Source organism: Mobula birostris, chromosome 10 (assembly GCF_030028105.1).
Source record: "Mobula birostris isolate sMobBir1 chromosome 10, sMobBir1.hap1, whole genome shotgun sequence".
Lineage (NCBI taxonomy): Eukaryota > Metazoa > Chordata > Chondrichthyes > Myliobatiformes > Myliobatidae > Mobula > Mobula birostris.
In genome coordinates, this window is record NC_092379.1 from 115,150,074 (window position 1) to 115,163,922 (window position 13,849).

The window sequence follows — 13,849 nt, forward strand, 5'->3', positions numbered from 1 at the left end:
CATCCCTTGCTCATCTTCCCAAGTTTCTCCAGCTGTTTCCCTACTTGCTTCTGTATCTGAAAGGCTTCATTTCGTTTGAGAAAAGATTATCAAATTGAACATCATTTCTGCTTCTTGTTCTAATGTTTGCTGATCAGTTAGATGTTTCAAGATATTTTTTCTGATTTTAGATTGCATCTCCAATATTTGCTGTTGTATTTTGGAACTTGAATTTTCATCTGTAGTTCTACTCTTTATTTTCTTTTTTTCCCCACAGTTTTAACACAGGGCTTTGGAAATGAACCATCAACTCTTTCTCTTTCCACAGATGTTGTTTCACTTGCTGAGTGATTGCAGCATTGCCTGTTTTCATTTCAGCCTGGACAGCAGCTTGGATTGTCAGGGTGAAAGCCTTTAAAAGCAAACCTAGTTTTGATTACTCTCAGAAACATTTTTGCGTCAAGATCTTATGCTTGATAATTTCACCAATAATACCTATTTGTGTCACTTTTCCTTGCCTCTTGGCAATCCTTTTGAAAGGTCAACAGATTCAGAAAAGCTAATTTATCACGGAGTATTAGTTGTATTTTTAGTAGAGATATAGTGGCTAATTTTTAAGAGTTTTGCCATCTTTTTCACTATTAAAAACCTTAGGATAGGTGCAAGATTTTAGAACTTCACGTCTAGAAGTGGGGAAGTTACTGAAGTCAAACAAACCTGTATGGCAAGAAAATCTTTCAAATAATATTTTTAGAGTGGATTCTGGTTAATTGGGCCATTGGTTAATCTAGGCAGCCACTTATGTGGGGCAATTCTTAAAGAACAAAAACAAATTGAGAAAATTGCCAGGATTCCCTTCATTTATTTGGGATACTACACTGCTTAATAGGGCCAGGAAACTGTGGCTAGACCGTACTTAGAACAAACAGGTTTTAAATAACATCAATTGCATGTGCTTGTGTTTAAAAAATCGGTGATCTTTGTCACTGATAGCTGGTGAGAAATAAGCAGTAAGACAATTCAGAACTGCTTTACTCACTGTGGTTTCGAGCTTTGAGGTTTGGAGATGCTGGAAACAGCTGGGAGTGAAAATGAAATGATTTCACAACTTCAGCAATTGAGGAACTACGAAGAATTTAAAGGTATCAACAATGATCTTGAATGTTACTTTTGGTTCCCACTGGATACTCAGCTCTCACCTGTGGCTCCAAGTAGCTGTTTGCATGTGACCGTGGCCACATGGCTTCAATAGGTGGGCGAAACTTGGTGAGAGTAGCCGGCGGGTCATGTATTCTGGTAGATAGGGACATACTGCCGTGGCATGCAAAGTCAGCTTCGGATGCTGGGCGAGTGAGATCCAGTGACCAGGAAGGTAGTTCTGCAATGCTCCATGGAGAGTGAAGAGGATGACAAGGTGCAGAAGAAAAGAGAATGACAAGGTGCAGAAGAAGTCATAGTTATCCACTGCAACCAGAGAGGACTTCAGATGTGATGTCTACTCATACCACTGGTCAAGAGATTGGAGCTGTCCCAGTGCAATTGTTTTTAAAACTCTCCTGCAAAGGTTTCCTGTCATCGTCGGATACAATGAACAAACCACCAGTAATTTTTATTGGTAGTGTTCTAATTTGTTTTGTATTTCATTTAAATAAATAATTTGTTACTCAGTTAAATAGTAGTTTGTCTTTCTTATACCTTTTTAACTATTGCCATGAAACTTCAGCTAAATTGGGGGCAACTGCTTAATTGAGGCAAAATATACTGGTCCTGATGTGCCCCAGTTAATTGGAATCCACTGTATATTGGTATCATGAGACATCATATCTAACAACCCAGGGTGAGTATTGTAGAGTTTATATTTTTTTTTGTTGGTGGTTTCTTCATTTAATTGTATGCATTGATAGTGTATCACTTTTTCATGCCTGCAAGATAGTTTGATAACAGCTTTCTCATGAATTATGAGAGAGTAATGCCTTTGTTAATGTGTATCCCTTTTCTCCCCCCCCACGTGATTTGATTTGCAGTGTACACTGGATACTCTGATAGATAGTCTTAAAACTTAATTCAAATGCTTTGGGCATGGGTTCTGAACCATTAAGAAATCTGATGACAGAAGGGAAGAAGTGGTTCTAGAAATGTATTTCAAGTCTAGGTATTCAATTTGTACATATAATATGTAACTGTAAATATATTCACTTTTCATTGTTTTATTCAGGCGCCTAACTAAGGAAAATGTAAAGCCTTCTGGAAGACAAATTGGCAAGTTGAGTCACAGTAATCCAACGATCCTTTTTGATTATGTACGTATTAATCCTCAACTTCATATTTGTGGAGATTGTGTCCCAGCTGGAAATTAAAATGTTAGATTGCCTGATAATATTGTGTGTTTTAATGCATAATACCATTAATTTTCATTTGAGGCCTAAATCTGTATCTTGACTTCACCCATGTGGGTAAAAGAACCCTCTCTCAGTTGCGAAAATTTGGAAAGTTTGTAAAGTTCGAGCATTGTGGGATGAGATTTATCTGACATGTATTTGACCTCAGATGGTTCAATGATTGAAGTAGGTTGTTTTCCTTAATGGTAATGTTTGTTTACTTAACAGTACTGTTACTAGTTGCTTAAAATTCCTGATAATTAAGAATTTAGTTTGAAACTTCACAGTTAAGAGCTGATCAGTGTTATATTCGGTTCACTGGTTTGCACTTTGGGCACCAGATATTTTCATATTCAAATATATAATTATTCTCATTTAATTCTTATATGCATTTCTAAACCAGATTCTGTCAGAAGTGAATTAAATGAAGAGTGAGGTTTGTGCCTTGGCAAAAGAAGTGCTGACAGCTGTTTAACCTTCAATAGCTGCTCTGGGTTTATTATCCCTGTTTTATATGATGTTTCAGGTTTGGGTTCTAGACTGTTCAGAAAAAGATAGATACTTTATTGATCCCAAAGGAAATTACAGTGTCATAGTAGCATTGCAAGTGCACAGATATACAAATATTAGAAGACAAGTAGAAAGAATAGAAGACAAATTTCCACAAACAGTCTAACAGGAGGGGCTCATCACTTCCCCACCTATAGGTTGACTCATTTATAGAGCTTACTGGCTGAGCATAAGAATGCTACCATATAGCACTCTTTGGAGCAGCGTAGTTGGCTGAGTCCGTTACAAAAGGTGCTCCTCTGTTTAGTCAATGTGACATGCAGGGGGAGAGAAACATTGTCCAGTATTGCCACGATTTTCTGCAGGGTCCTTTGTTCTACCTCAGCCTACGGTGAGTCCAGTTTGACTCTTAAAATAGCCAGCCCTCCTAATCAGTTTATTGAGCCTGTTGACATCAACCATGTTGATGGACACAACTGCATAGGAGATTGTACTGGCAACAACGGACTGACAGAACATATGAAAGAGAGGCCTGCATACTCCAAAGGACCTCAGTCTCCTCAGGAAGTAGAGGTGACTTCCTGATGATCGAGGGTAAGAAGCTGAAGCCCATTTAACTTGAAGAAAGGCAATAATAAGGATTTCATTTATTGATAGATTCCTTTTGAATCTTAATTGTAATATACTTTTCAAAATTTGGCCTGGCTATCAGATATTGATAAGAATAAAAAGATTTGTGTATTCATAAAACAAAATGTAAAGTTTCAGCATTTGGCTAGGAGGTGGTGCTTTAACACTTGAGGCAAAATATATTTAAATCCAATTGCGGAAGTTAAGCTGTAATGGTTTATTCAAGTATCTTGTTACATACACCTGTTAGGGTGCATTCTCCAGTTACCTTATAAGGTAACCGTAGCGTTCAGCCAGGAGCAGATGTCATGAGGCGGTTCCCAACCTTCACAGAGTGTTTCAACCCTTAACCACGACACTCTCCAGTTGGTGGCCAAATCACTGCCCATCTGCTCCTGCCTTCCAGCTCCCCTTCTCTCACCTACTCCAAATCCAACAAGAGACTTGTTCTGCCTCTTCCCCCATCCTACGAGCTGCTTGTTTTTTGCTTCTTTCATCCAGGCCCAGATCTGACAACAACCGCCATGCTGATTTGGCTGGGAAATCTCTGCAGCCGATCTCCACAGGGAACAACCATGCCTGCCATCCCTTGTCTTTACACTCCTGCACTAAGGGCTGGTACTTCAAGGCCTTTCTCTCGTGGCCTCTTCCCATCTCTCCTCCCTTGGCACAGTCAGCTCAACCAGAATTATTTTCTTGTCTTCAGTTGACCACAGTACAATGTCCGGGCGTAGGGTCGTGTGCGCCACATCCGGGAACTGCAACCTCCTTCCCACATCGACCCTCATTTCCCAGGACATGGCCGTTAGCAGCTGATTGGGCTTTGGTTGTTTGGTTACAGAAGGCTTGGCTCCCTCTTTGATGAAGGTGATGGCCTTCCTCAAATCTGTGCCAGCCATCCTCTTCTTGCATCTCTCCTGCTCTAGTGTGTCAGCAAGAGCCAGAAACACCTTATCATGGCGCCACCTATACCGTCCTTGAGTTAGAGCTGTTTTATACGGGGACAGTATATGTGCCAGTGACCCCTTTTGACCACAGAGCTTACAGTTCGGGCCCTCTCTCATTCCCCATGTGTACAGATGTAATGGTGAAGGAAGGGTGTCATACACGGATCGCAAGAGGAAGGAAATACGGAAGGGCTCCAGTCTCCATAACTCTGCCCATGAGATCTTGCGCTTAGGCAGATCCCATTTTGTCCAGGCACCTTGGGATCCTTGTTCCACTGCCTTTGACATCCGCTTCTCTTCCTCACAGATCCATACTTCTGCCTGTACCATGTCCCGCCTGTTCCTTATGCTTGCGTTTCCCCACTGCTGGAAGTGAACTGAGCCGAGGTCTTGCCGCCCGACGCAGAGGTTGCCGATGATATCTGGCAACTTCAGAGAACACACTGCCTCCTCCACAGCTGCGTTGGCTGCCTACTTGCGCCCAGATCTGGTTGTAACGCCTGCTTGCTTTACCAAGACGTCATTGGAATCTCTCAAGCTTAATAAGGCTCTGCATTTTGCCACCTTGAATTCCTCCACAACAGATGACAGGGGAAGCTACAGTTGCCCAGAATGAATGTCGAGGCCCACTGAAGAAGAGCTTGGGGGAACTCCCAACCATCTCCGCAGGTGCTTATTGGTTTTCCTCTTGATGCCCTCTACGGCAGTCATGGGGAACTCATAAAGTGCGAAGAGCCAGAGAAGCCTGGGCAGAATGCCATATTGGTACAGCCAGCTCTTGAATTTACCGGGAAGTCTGGATTTATCGATCTTCCTCTGCCATTCGTCTGTCTGCTTCACAGCATTGGTGACATTGGCCCCATCTGTCAGTGACACATTAAACCACTTCCCCAAGCATTTTATCGGGTTATCTTGATGGAAGGGATGACCTCACCCTGAACCTGGGAGCTAAACTTGCTAGTAACTTTGCCCTTTCTGATCACCATACACCTGGACTTCTTGGCCTTGAAGGACATCCTCGCCCAACTGGCTACATTACCCAGGGTTTCCAATATACCCATCTTGCTCGGACATGTGACACAGTTGTTATAGTGATGTCGTCTGTGAACCCTCGTAGAGCCAGTTGAACAATACCGGACTCCAGCGTCAAGCCGCAGGTTACATCTTCTGCTGCTGATAATAGGAGGTTCATTCCCATAATAAATAGGATGGGGGAGATGGTGCACCCAGTAGGAATCCCCTTCTGGAGGTCCTGCCAACTAGTTGTGAAATGGGCTGATGTAAATCTGAGTTTGAATCCTCCTAGGTAGCTGGTGATTATGTCTTGAATAGTCACTGGGATATAGTAGTGGCCGAGTCCTTCTAGGATGAGGTCATGTGGAATATCCCTGTAGGCATTCGCGAGGTCTAACCAGACAACTGTTAGGTCGCCTTTTTTCTGCTTGGCCTCACGGATCAAATGGCTAATCATTAAGGTGTGTTCCAGGTACCCCGAAAAGCCTGGAATACTGCCTTTCTGGATGGATGTGTTGATTTAGCAGTTTTGCGTTATGTAAGAAGTCAGCCTTCTTGCGAGCACAAAAAAGAAAACCTTACATTCCACATCCAGGGGAGAAATTGTCCTAAACTGGGCAATTGTGGAAGAAACCTCTTCCTTTGGAATAAAGCATCCCTCTGCCAATTTCCAACTTGATGGAATAGTACCTTTGGCCCAGATCTTTCTCATGACCTTCCACAGCCTCCGAAGAAGTTTTGGGCATTTCTTATACACCTTATAAGGTATGCCGCTTGGGCCTGGGGCAGCTGATGCTTTAGCTTTCCGGATGATGTTCTGGATTTCCTGCCATGTAGGCTCCTTCACATTCAGCTCACTGATGGTTTTTCTGATCTACACACAGCCCGATTGGTTCCTAGTCCCCGACCCCTCTGTGGGTCGCTGTGTGCCTCCTGCAGGAACTTCTCTACCTCTGGCTTCGAGCTGGATAGTACACCAGATTTTTGTTGGCCGAGAAGGGTGAAGCTGAATGGATCTCTCACAAACTGCGCTTGCCTTTTCTCTTTCTTCCTTCTTTGCTGTTGTAGATGTTCCACCCTCTGGAGTTCACACAACTTTTCCCACAGCATTCTGGTTAAGTACTTGATACCTTCTTTTTCAGCCGGTGAGCTGGTTTTAAACCTCTTGTTGAGTGCCTTTAATTTGCCTCTCAAGTGATGAATCTCTGTTTCCCTCCTATTTGGTTGTCGCGGAAACTCGGGCTGGCTTCTCCACTCCATTGGGCCAAAACATGCCTTAGCTGGATTGTACGTTATGGCTGTGAGTGAGTCAATCTTTCTGTGTACTGGACCTGCTAAGGCAACTTCCAGGGTGCTGTCTAGATCATCACTGAACTGCATCCAGGCGATGTCTGACGATCCAGGCACTTGGGTCACCATTGATCCACATCTAGACTTGCTCTGGTGTATCTTGAGCCCTCTGATGTTTTTGTAGACTTTCCCGCAATGACACCTTACTGTGAATTCCTCTCCGGTCAGTGTTGTTTGCTTTAGCTTCCACGTAATGGTGTTTCCTGCCCTGGCTGTTGCCAGTACGATGGTCCTGTTGAGTCTCTCATCCTCCGCCCGCCCCCCCCGGGAGACTCTGGGGGTATTGCTGTTCGTGTTCAGTTGTAGCTTGAGTGGTGCCCTCTTGCGAGTGCTGCCCACAAAGTTGCTAGCCTTGTGAACCCGTGCCAGTCTATCCTGGAGGTCAGCTGTCTCTCCAGCATCACTGACCTTCCTCGGTTGCCATCCAGTCTTTCCTGGAAGCCACTGGTACAAACCAGAGAAATGTTGAACAGATGCTGTCTTTTGGGCAACATGAAATCTTATTTTTTGTCCATTCAAAAGGTATGCTTTGACACAATTGAAGAAAGAGTGCTAGAACTTTCCTGTTGTCTACAGGCATTGGTTCTTCTCAGCCAAAGCTGGATTATTTGTTTACTTGCATTTTTGGGGGATTCGTTTGTTGTAATTTGGTTGCAGTGTTTAACTTTATTCCAACTTTGACTGCCTTTAGAAACATCCAGTTGTCTTTCAGGATATTGTTTTCCGTAAGGATATGAAAGAGGTACCAAGGAGAACATTCTGACTTGTTGCATCACTGCCTGGTATGGAAGATCCAATGCACAGGATCGAATAAAGCTGCAGAGGATTGTAGACTTTCCCAGCTCCATCATGGGCATTAGTTTCCCCACCTTTGAGGACAGCTTCAAAAGGTGGTGACATTCATCGTTAAAGACCCTCATCACCTCGGACATGGCCTCTTCTCATTACCACCATCAGGGAGGAAATACAGGAGCTTGAGGACACTCAGTGTTTTAGGAACAGCTTCTTCCTCTCTCCCATCAGATTTCAGAATGGTCCAAGAGCACTATCTACCTATTTTGCTCTATTTATTTTTCTATCCATTTATTATTGTAACTTTTTTATATATTGCTGCAAAGCAACAAGTTTCATTTCATGTCATTGATAATAAACCTAAGTCTAATCCTGAAAGCTAGTTAACTTTATTTCTTTGTATCCTCAAAATCGGCTTTAGATTTTAGTGAGTGTGTGTAAACCAGTAAAAAAGCCCTTTAACGTTGTTTGCATGAGACACTGGGTTGATCTTTCAAGTACATATTTGCATATCCATAGTTCATTTTTCTCTGTAGTACTTGTTAATTCTGTAATAGAGATTTTTATTTAATAAGGCAAGAATTCATTGTGTTGAACAATCTTGAGTTCCCTATAGCATGAATGTGTCAGTTCACAAAAAAAATCTCATTTGAAAATAGGTTCTGTTATTGTAGTAGGCAACATCCCTTGTTTTAGTAAATATCTTTCTTTTTCTTTATAGATTTTGTCACAGATTCAGAAGTATGACAACCTAATTACTCCTGTTGTGGATTCTTTGAAATACCTCACTTCCTTGAACTACGATGTCTTGGCTTGTATCCTTTAAAAGCACCCAAATTTATGATGAGCTGTCAATGATAAATTGGAGGTGTATGTCTTAAATTGATTTGTCAATGCAAATAAGACTGAAATTCTGTTTTAGAACTCGAATTCACAAATTTTGTTTCTATCCCATGAAGCTATTAATGGTATTTCACCTTGGTTTACTGAAATTGATGAGAATTCTGTGATTCTTTACCTGCATATACTTAAATGTTTTTCTTGCAGCATCTTATGAGTTTATTTTAGTTGAGCAGGATTCAACAGGTTTATTATTTTTCTGCTATGGTGGTTACTAATTTTGATTACAGTCAATCTATTTTGATTTGTACATTGCTATTTTGCAATCTACATAGCTAAATACAGCTTTAATATTCATCAACTCTGCATTCAAAACTTAATACTATCAACCCATCCCCATAATTTTACTTTCCTTTGAGGCAGTGCAAGATAAGTGGGATTATTCTTTTTGTTAAAATCATTTATGTGAAAGAGAATCTCTCATGATCAACCTAAATTATAGTAGTCATTCTTGTGTGCAGTTTTTAGGCAGAACAGTTAACAATGAATTAAAATTGCAGTACCTCTGCTAGCATGTTACAGGGAACTTTATGGTAGTGAGTTCATTCTTCGTCATTTCACTTTATTTGATGCTCATTGATTAAATTCATTGGGTTGTAGAACTAATAATAATAATAGAAGCTGTTTTAGGATAATTTAGTGCTGCATAAGTAGCTGTAATATAATGAAATGAGACTAATTCAAGATACAGTATTATGCAGAAGTCTTAGGCACATTTATATAGCTAGGGTGCTTGACTTTTACACAGTACTGTGGTAATTTTATGTATTGCACTGTACTGCTGCCACAAAAAAAAATCACAAATTTCATGGCATACGTGAGTGATGATCAACTTGATTCTGATGTAGATCTGTTTTGCTGCCTGAGAGTTGGAAGGAGACAGGGAGAGGGGAAGGAGTGGAAAGCACCAGGGAGGTGTTCTGTAATGATTGATGAACCATTGTTTGAAATCGAAATACCTTGCCTGGTGTCACAGGGCTGGGTGTGTCTGCAGCTGCGCCACTCCCTGCCCTTGGCACGCCTTCCCTGACCCCTGTCCCACACCCCTCCGGCAGTACTCCACTCTCACCATTAACAGGATTTACAACCCTGGTCTGCACACCACATTGACAAATATAGTACTGTGTAAAAATCTTAGGCACCTTAGCTATATATATATGTGCCTAAGCCTTTTTAGAAAATCCAGGATGTTTATAAATAGATAGCCTTAAATATGAAAAGAAAGAAGCAGAATAAGAATTTGACAAGTATAAGACGACACCCATTAGATTTTGCAAGTGTCATTGCATGTTTGTATTTGCAGTACTGCTTGGATGTACAAATTAAAACTGGTTTGACCACTTGGTATTATGGCATTTCAACATTTTCAAATGGGTTTCTATTGAACGTTTTTTAATACAACTTGATTAAGGCACCTTTTGTTGTCCATGTTTAGTTAAAAGAAAGTAACAAGACACATTGATGAAGGTAGAGCAGTGGATGTAGTGTATATCGATTTCAGTAAGGCATTTGATAAGGTTCCCCATGCCAGGCTCCTTCAGAAAGTAAAGAGGCATGGGATCCAAGGAGACCTTGCTTTGTGGATCCAGAATTTGCTTGCCCACAAAAGGCAAAGGGTGGTTGTTGTTCTACAGGGATCTGTTCTGGGACCCCTCTTCTTTGCAATTTTTATAAATGACCTGGATGAAGAAGTAGAAGGCTGGGTTAGTAAGTTTGCTGATGATACAAAGGATGGGGTTGTTGTGGATAGTCTGGAGGGTTGTCAGAGGTTACAGTGGGACATCGATAGGATGAAGAACTGGGCTGAAAAGTGGCAGATGGACTTCAACCCAGTTAAATGTGAAGTGGTTCATTTTGGTAGGTACAGTTTGAGGACAGAATATAATATAAATGGTAAAACTCTAGGCAGAGAGATCTTCGGGTCCATGTCAATAGGACATTCAAAGCTGCTGTGCAGATTGATGTAGAGAGAGTACAGAGGAGATTTCCGAGGATGTTGCCTGGATTGGGGGACGTACCTTTTGGTTGAGTGTACTTGGCCTGTTCTCCTTGGATTGATGGAGGAGGAGAGGTGAACCTGATAGAGGTGCATAAGATGATGAGGGACATTGATCATGTGAATAGCCAGAGGCTTTTTCCCAGGGCTGAAATGGATAACATGAGGGGGCATAGTTTTAAGGTGCTTGGAAATGGGTACCGAGGGGATGTCGGGTAAGATTTTCACACAGACAGTGGTGGGTGGATGAAATGCACTGCCGGCAGTGGAAGCAGATACAATAGGGTCTTTTAAGAGCCTCTTGTATAGGTACATGGAGCTTAGGAAAATAGAAGATTATGTGCTAGGGAAATTCTAGGCAGTCTCTAGAGTAGGCATGGTCGGCACAACATTGTGGGCCGAAGGGCCTGTAATGTACTGTAAATTTCTATATGTAAAAGATATTTAAAGAGGAAATGGTGAAGTCATTATTGTATGGGGTATCTAAATGGGGATTTTCAGAATATAAAATGTGATTCTAGTTTATTTTAAGTTGACACATGTTTCTGTGCTCAGACAAGGAATTGCTGCTTGACAAATTTATATTTTTATAATGAGACTCAATAAGCTACTGCTTCATTTCAAGTTTGCAGTTTTCTCTTAACTTGTGAAAAGATTGCATCATTGAAGCCCTGGCCAATCCGGAGAAAGAGAGGATGAAGCATGATGACACCACTATCTCAACTTGGTTGCAGAGTCAGTCAGATTTTTATTTTGTTTTGTAGTTAGGTCACTCTTTCAAAAGTACAGTACATTAAAAATGCTCTTCAAGTAAGACCATAATGCATAGAAGCAAAATTAGGACATTTGACCTATTGAATTTGCACCACCATCACACACAACAGCTGATTTGTTAGACCTCTCAACCCAATTCTCCTTCCTTTTCCCCATAACCTTTGATGTCCTGACTGATTAATCAACTATCAACCTCCACTTTAAACATGCCCAAAGACAGCTGTAACAATGAATTCCACAGATTTATCACCCTCTGGCTAAAGAAAATCCTTCTCATCTCTGTTCTAGAGGGATGTCCTTGTATTTTGAGGCTGTGTTCTGGTCTGAGATTCAACCACTATGGGAAACATCCTCCCTGCATCAACTCTGTCAAGGCCTTTCAATATTCAACTGGTTTCTATGAGATTCCCCCCTCATTCTTCTAAACTCCAAATACAGGCCCAGGGCCATCTAACACTCCTCATATGATAAGCCTTTCGTTCCTGGAATCATTTTTGTAAACCTTGTGGACTTTCTCCACTACCAGCACATCTGTTCAACATACGGTGCCTAAAGTTACTCACAATACTCCAGGTACGGTCTGACCAGTGTCTTATAACCCCTCAGCATTACATCCTTTTATATTCTAGTCAACTCGAATTGAATGCCAACATTGCATTTGCCTTCCTATCACAGATTCAACTTGCAAGTTAACCTTTAGAGAATCTGCACAAGGACTCCCGAGTCCCTTTGCACCTCTGATTTCTGAATATTTTCCCCATTTGTAAAATAGTCTACAGTATGTTTTTTATTCCTTTTACCAAAGTACATGATCAAAAACTTACCTACACTGTATTCTAGTTGCCTCTTCCTTACACATTCTCCCAATCTGTTTTGGTCCTTCTGCAGACTCCCTGCGTCCTCAACACTATCCAACCCTCCACCTATCGTTGTATCGTCCACAAACTTAGCCACGGAGCTATTAATTCCTTTATCCAAATAATGTCAAACGAAGTGGTCCCAACACAGATCCCTAGAAACACCATTATCACTGGCAGCCAGTCAGAATCTTTCTTATAATACTATGGGCTCTCATCTTGTTTAGCAACCTCATGTGTAGCACTTTGTTAAAGGCCTTCTGAAAATTCAAGTAAACAACATCTGACTCTCCTTTGTCTATCCTACTTGTTATTTCCTCGAAGAATTCCAGCAGATATGTCAGGCAAGATTTCCCCTTCAGGGAATCATGCTGACTTCGGGTTATTTTATCACCCTGAAACTTCATCCTTATTAAAGGACTCCAGTGTCTTCCCAACCACTGAATTTAGGCTAATTGGCCTATAATTTCCTTTATTCTGTCTTTCTCCCTTCTTAAAGAGTGAAATGATAGTTTTCCAGAGCCATTTTAGAATTTAGTAATTCTTGAAAGATGCCCCAACAATCTTCAACTAATGCCTTCAAAGTCTTTTAAGCTACCTCTTTCAGAACCCTGGGGTGTAGTCCATCTGGTAGATATGACTTATCTATCTTCAAACTTTTCAACTTCTCAAACAACACCTGAATATTTACAACAGCACTTCTGCCCCCTGACACTCTTGAATTTCTGGCATCACATCGGTATCTTCCATAGTGGAGACTGATGCAAAATACTTATTAAGTTTGTCTGCTATTTTTTGTTTCCTTTTACTATGTCTACGGTGTCATTTTCCAGTGGTCTGAAATCCATTCTCACCTGTTTACTCTTTTTATATCTGAAAAAAAAGTTATCCTTTTTCATATATTATTGCCAGTTTACCTTTATGTTTCGACTTTTCTCTCCTTATGCCTTTTTTGTTGCCTTCTGTTGATTTCTTGAAAAGCTTTCCAATCCTCTAACTTCCCACTAGTTCTTGTGTTATCATATGCCCTCACTTTAACTTTTCTTTGACTTCTCTTGTTAGCTATGGTTGCCTCATCCTCTCATTAGAATGCTTCTCTTTTGGGATGTATGTATCTTGTGTCTTCTGAAATGCTTCCAGAAACTCTCGCCATTGCTGTTCTGCCATCATTCCTGCTGGTATCGTCATCCGAATAACTTTGACCAGGTCCCCTCTCATGCCTCTGTAGTTCCCTTTACTCCACTGTAATACTTATACACCTGATCTTACCTTATCCCTTTCAAACTGCAGTGTGAAGTGTTCTCTAATCAAATGTAGTTTGTAGTACAACCTCTAGTCCAGAATTGCTTTTTCTCCTAGTGGGTTTATTCACAAGCTGTTCTAAAAAGCCATCTCATAGGCATTCTACAAATCCTACCTCTTGGGATCCAGCACCAACCCAATATTCCCAATCTACTTGTATGTGAAATCCCCTATGGCTATCGTAACATCACTCATTTTACATTTCTATCTATCGACCTGTGGCTGTGACATCAATTGGTTTGAAGTGCTTCGAGCGATTGGTTATGGCACACATCAACCACAGCCTACCAGTCAACCGTGGCGCTTTGCTATTCGCCCTCCGGAGCAACAGGTCAACGGCAGATGTCATCTCTCTGGCCCTACATTCCTCCTTAGAACAGCTGGAGAATAAAGACGCATATGTAAAGCTCCTTTTCATTG

At 41.3% G+C, this 13,849-nt stretch overlaps 1 protein-coding gene across 1 annotated transcript in view; it reads left to right on the forward strand.

The window, feature by feature from the left end:
* Positions 1–13,849, forward strand: part of thoc2 (THO complex 2) — a 173,035-nt gene that overhangs the window by 82,198 nt on the left and 76,988 nt on the right. The window contains exons 16-18 of the mRNA XM_072270839.1: positions 2,195–2,279; positions 8,322–8,415; positions 11,151–11,231. Of these exons, the coding sequence (XP_072126940.1) occupies positions 2,195–2,279; positions 8,322–8,415; positions 11,151–11,231 (260 nt within the window). The remainder of the gene's footprint in view (positions 1–2,194; positions 2,280–8,321; positions 8,416–11,150; positions 11,232–13,849) is intronic.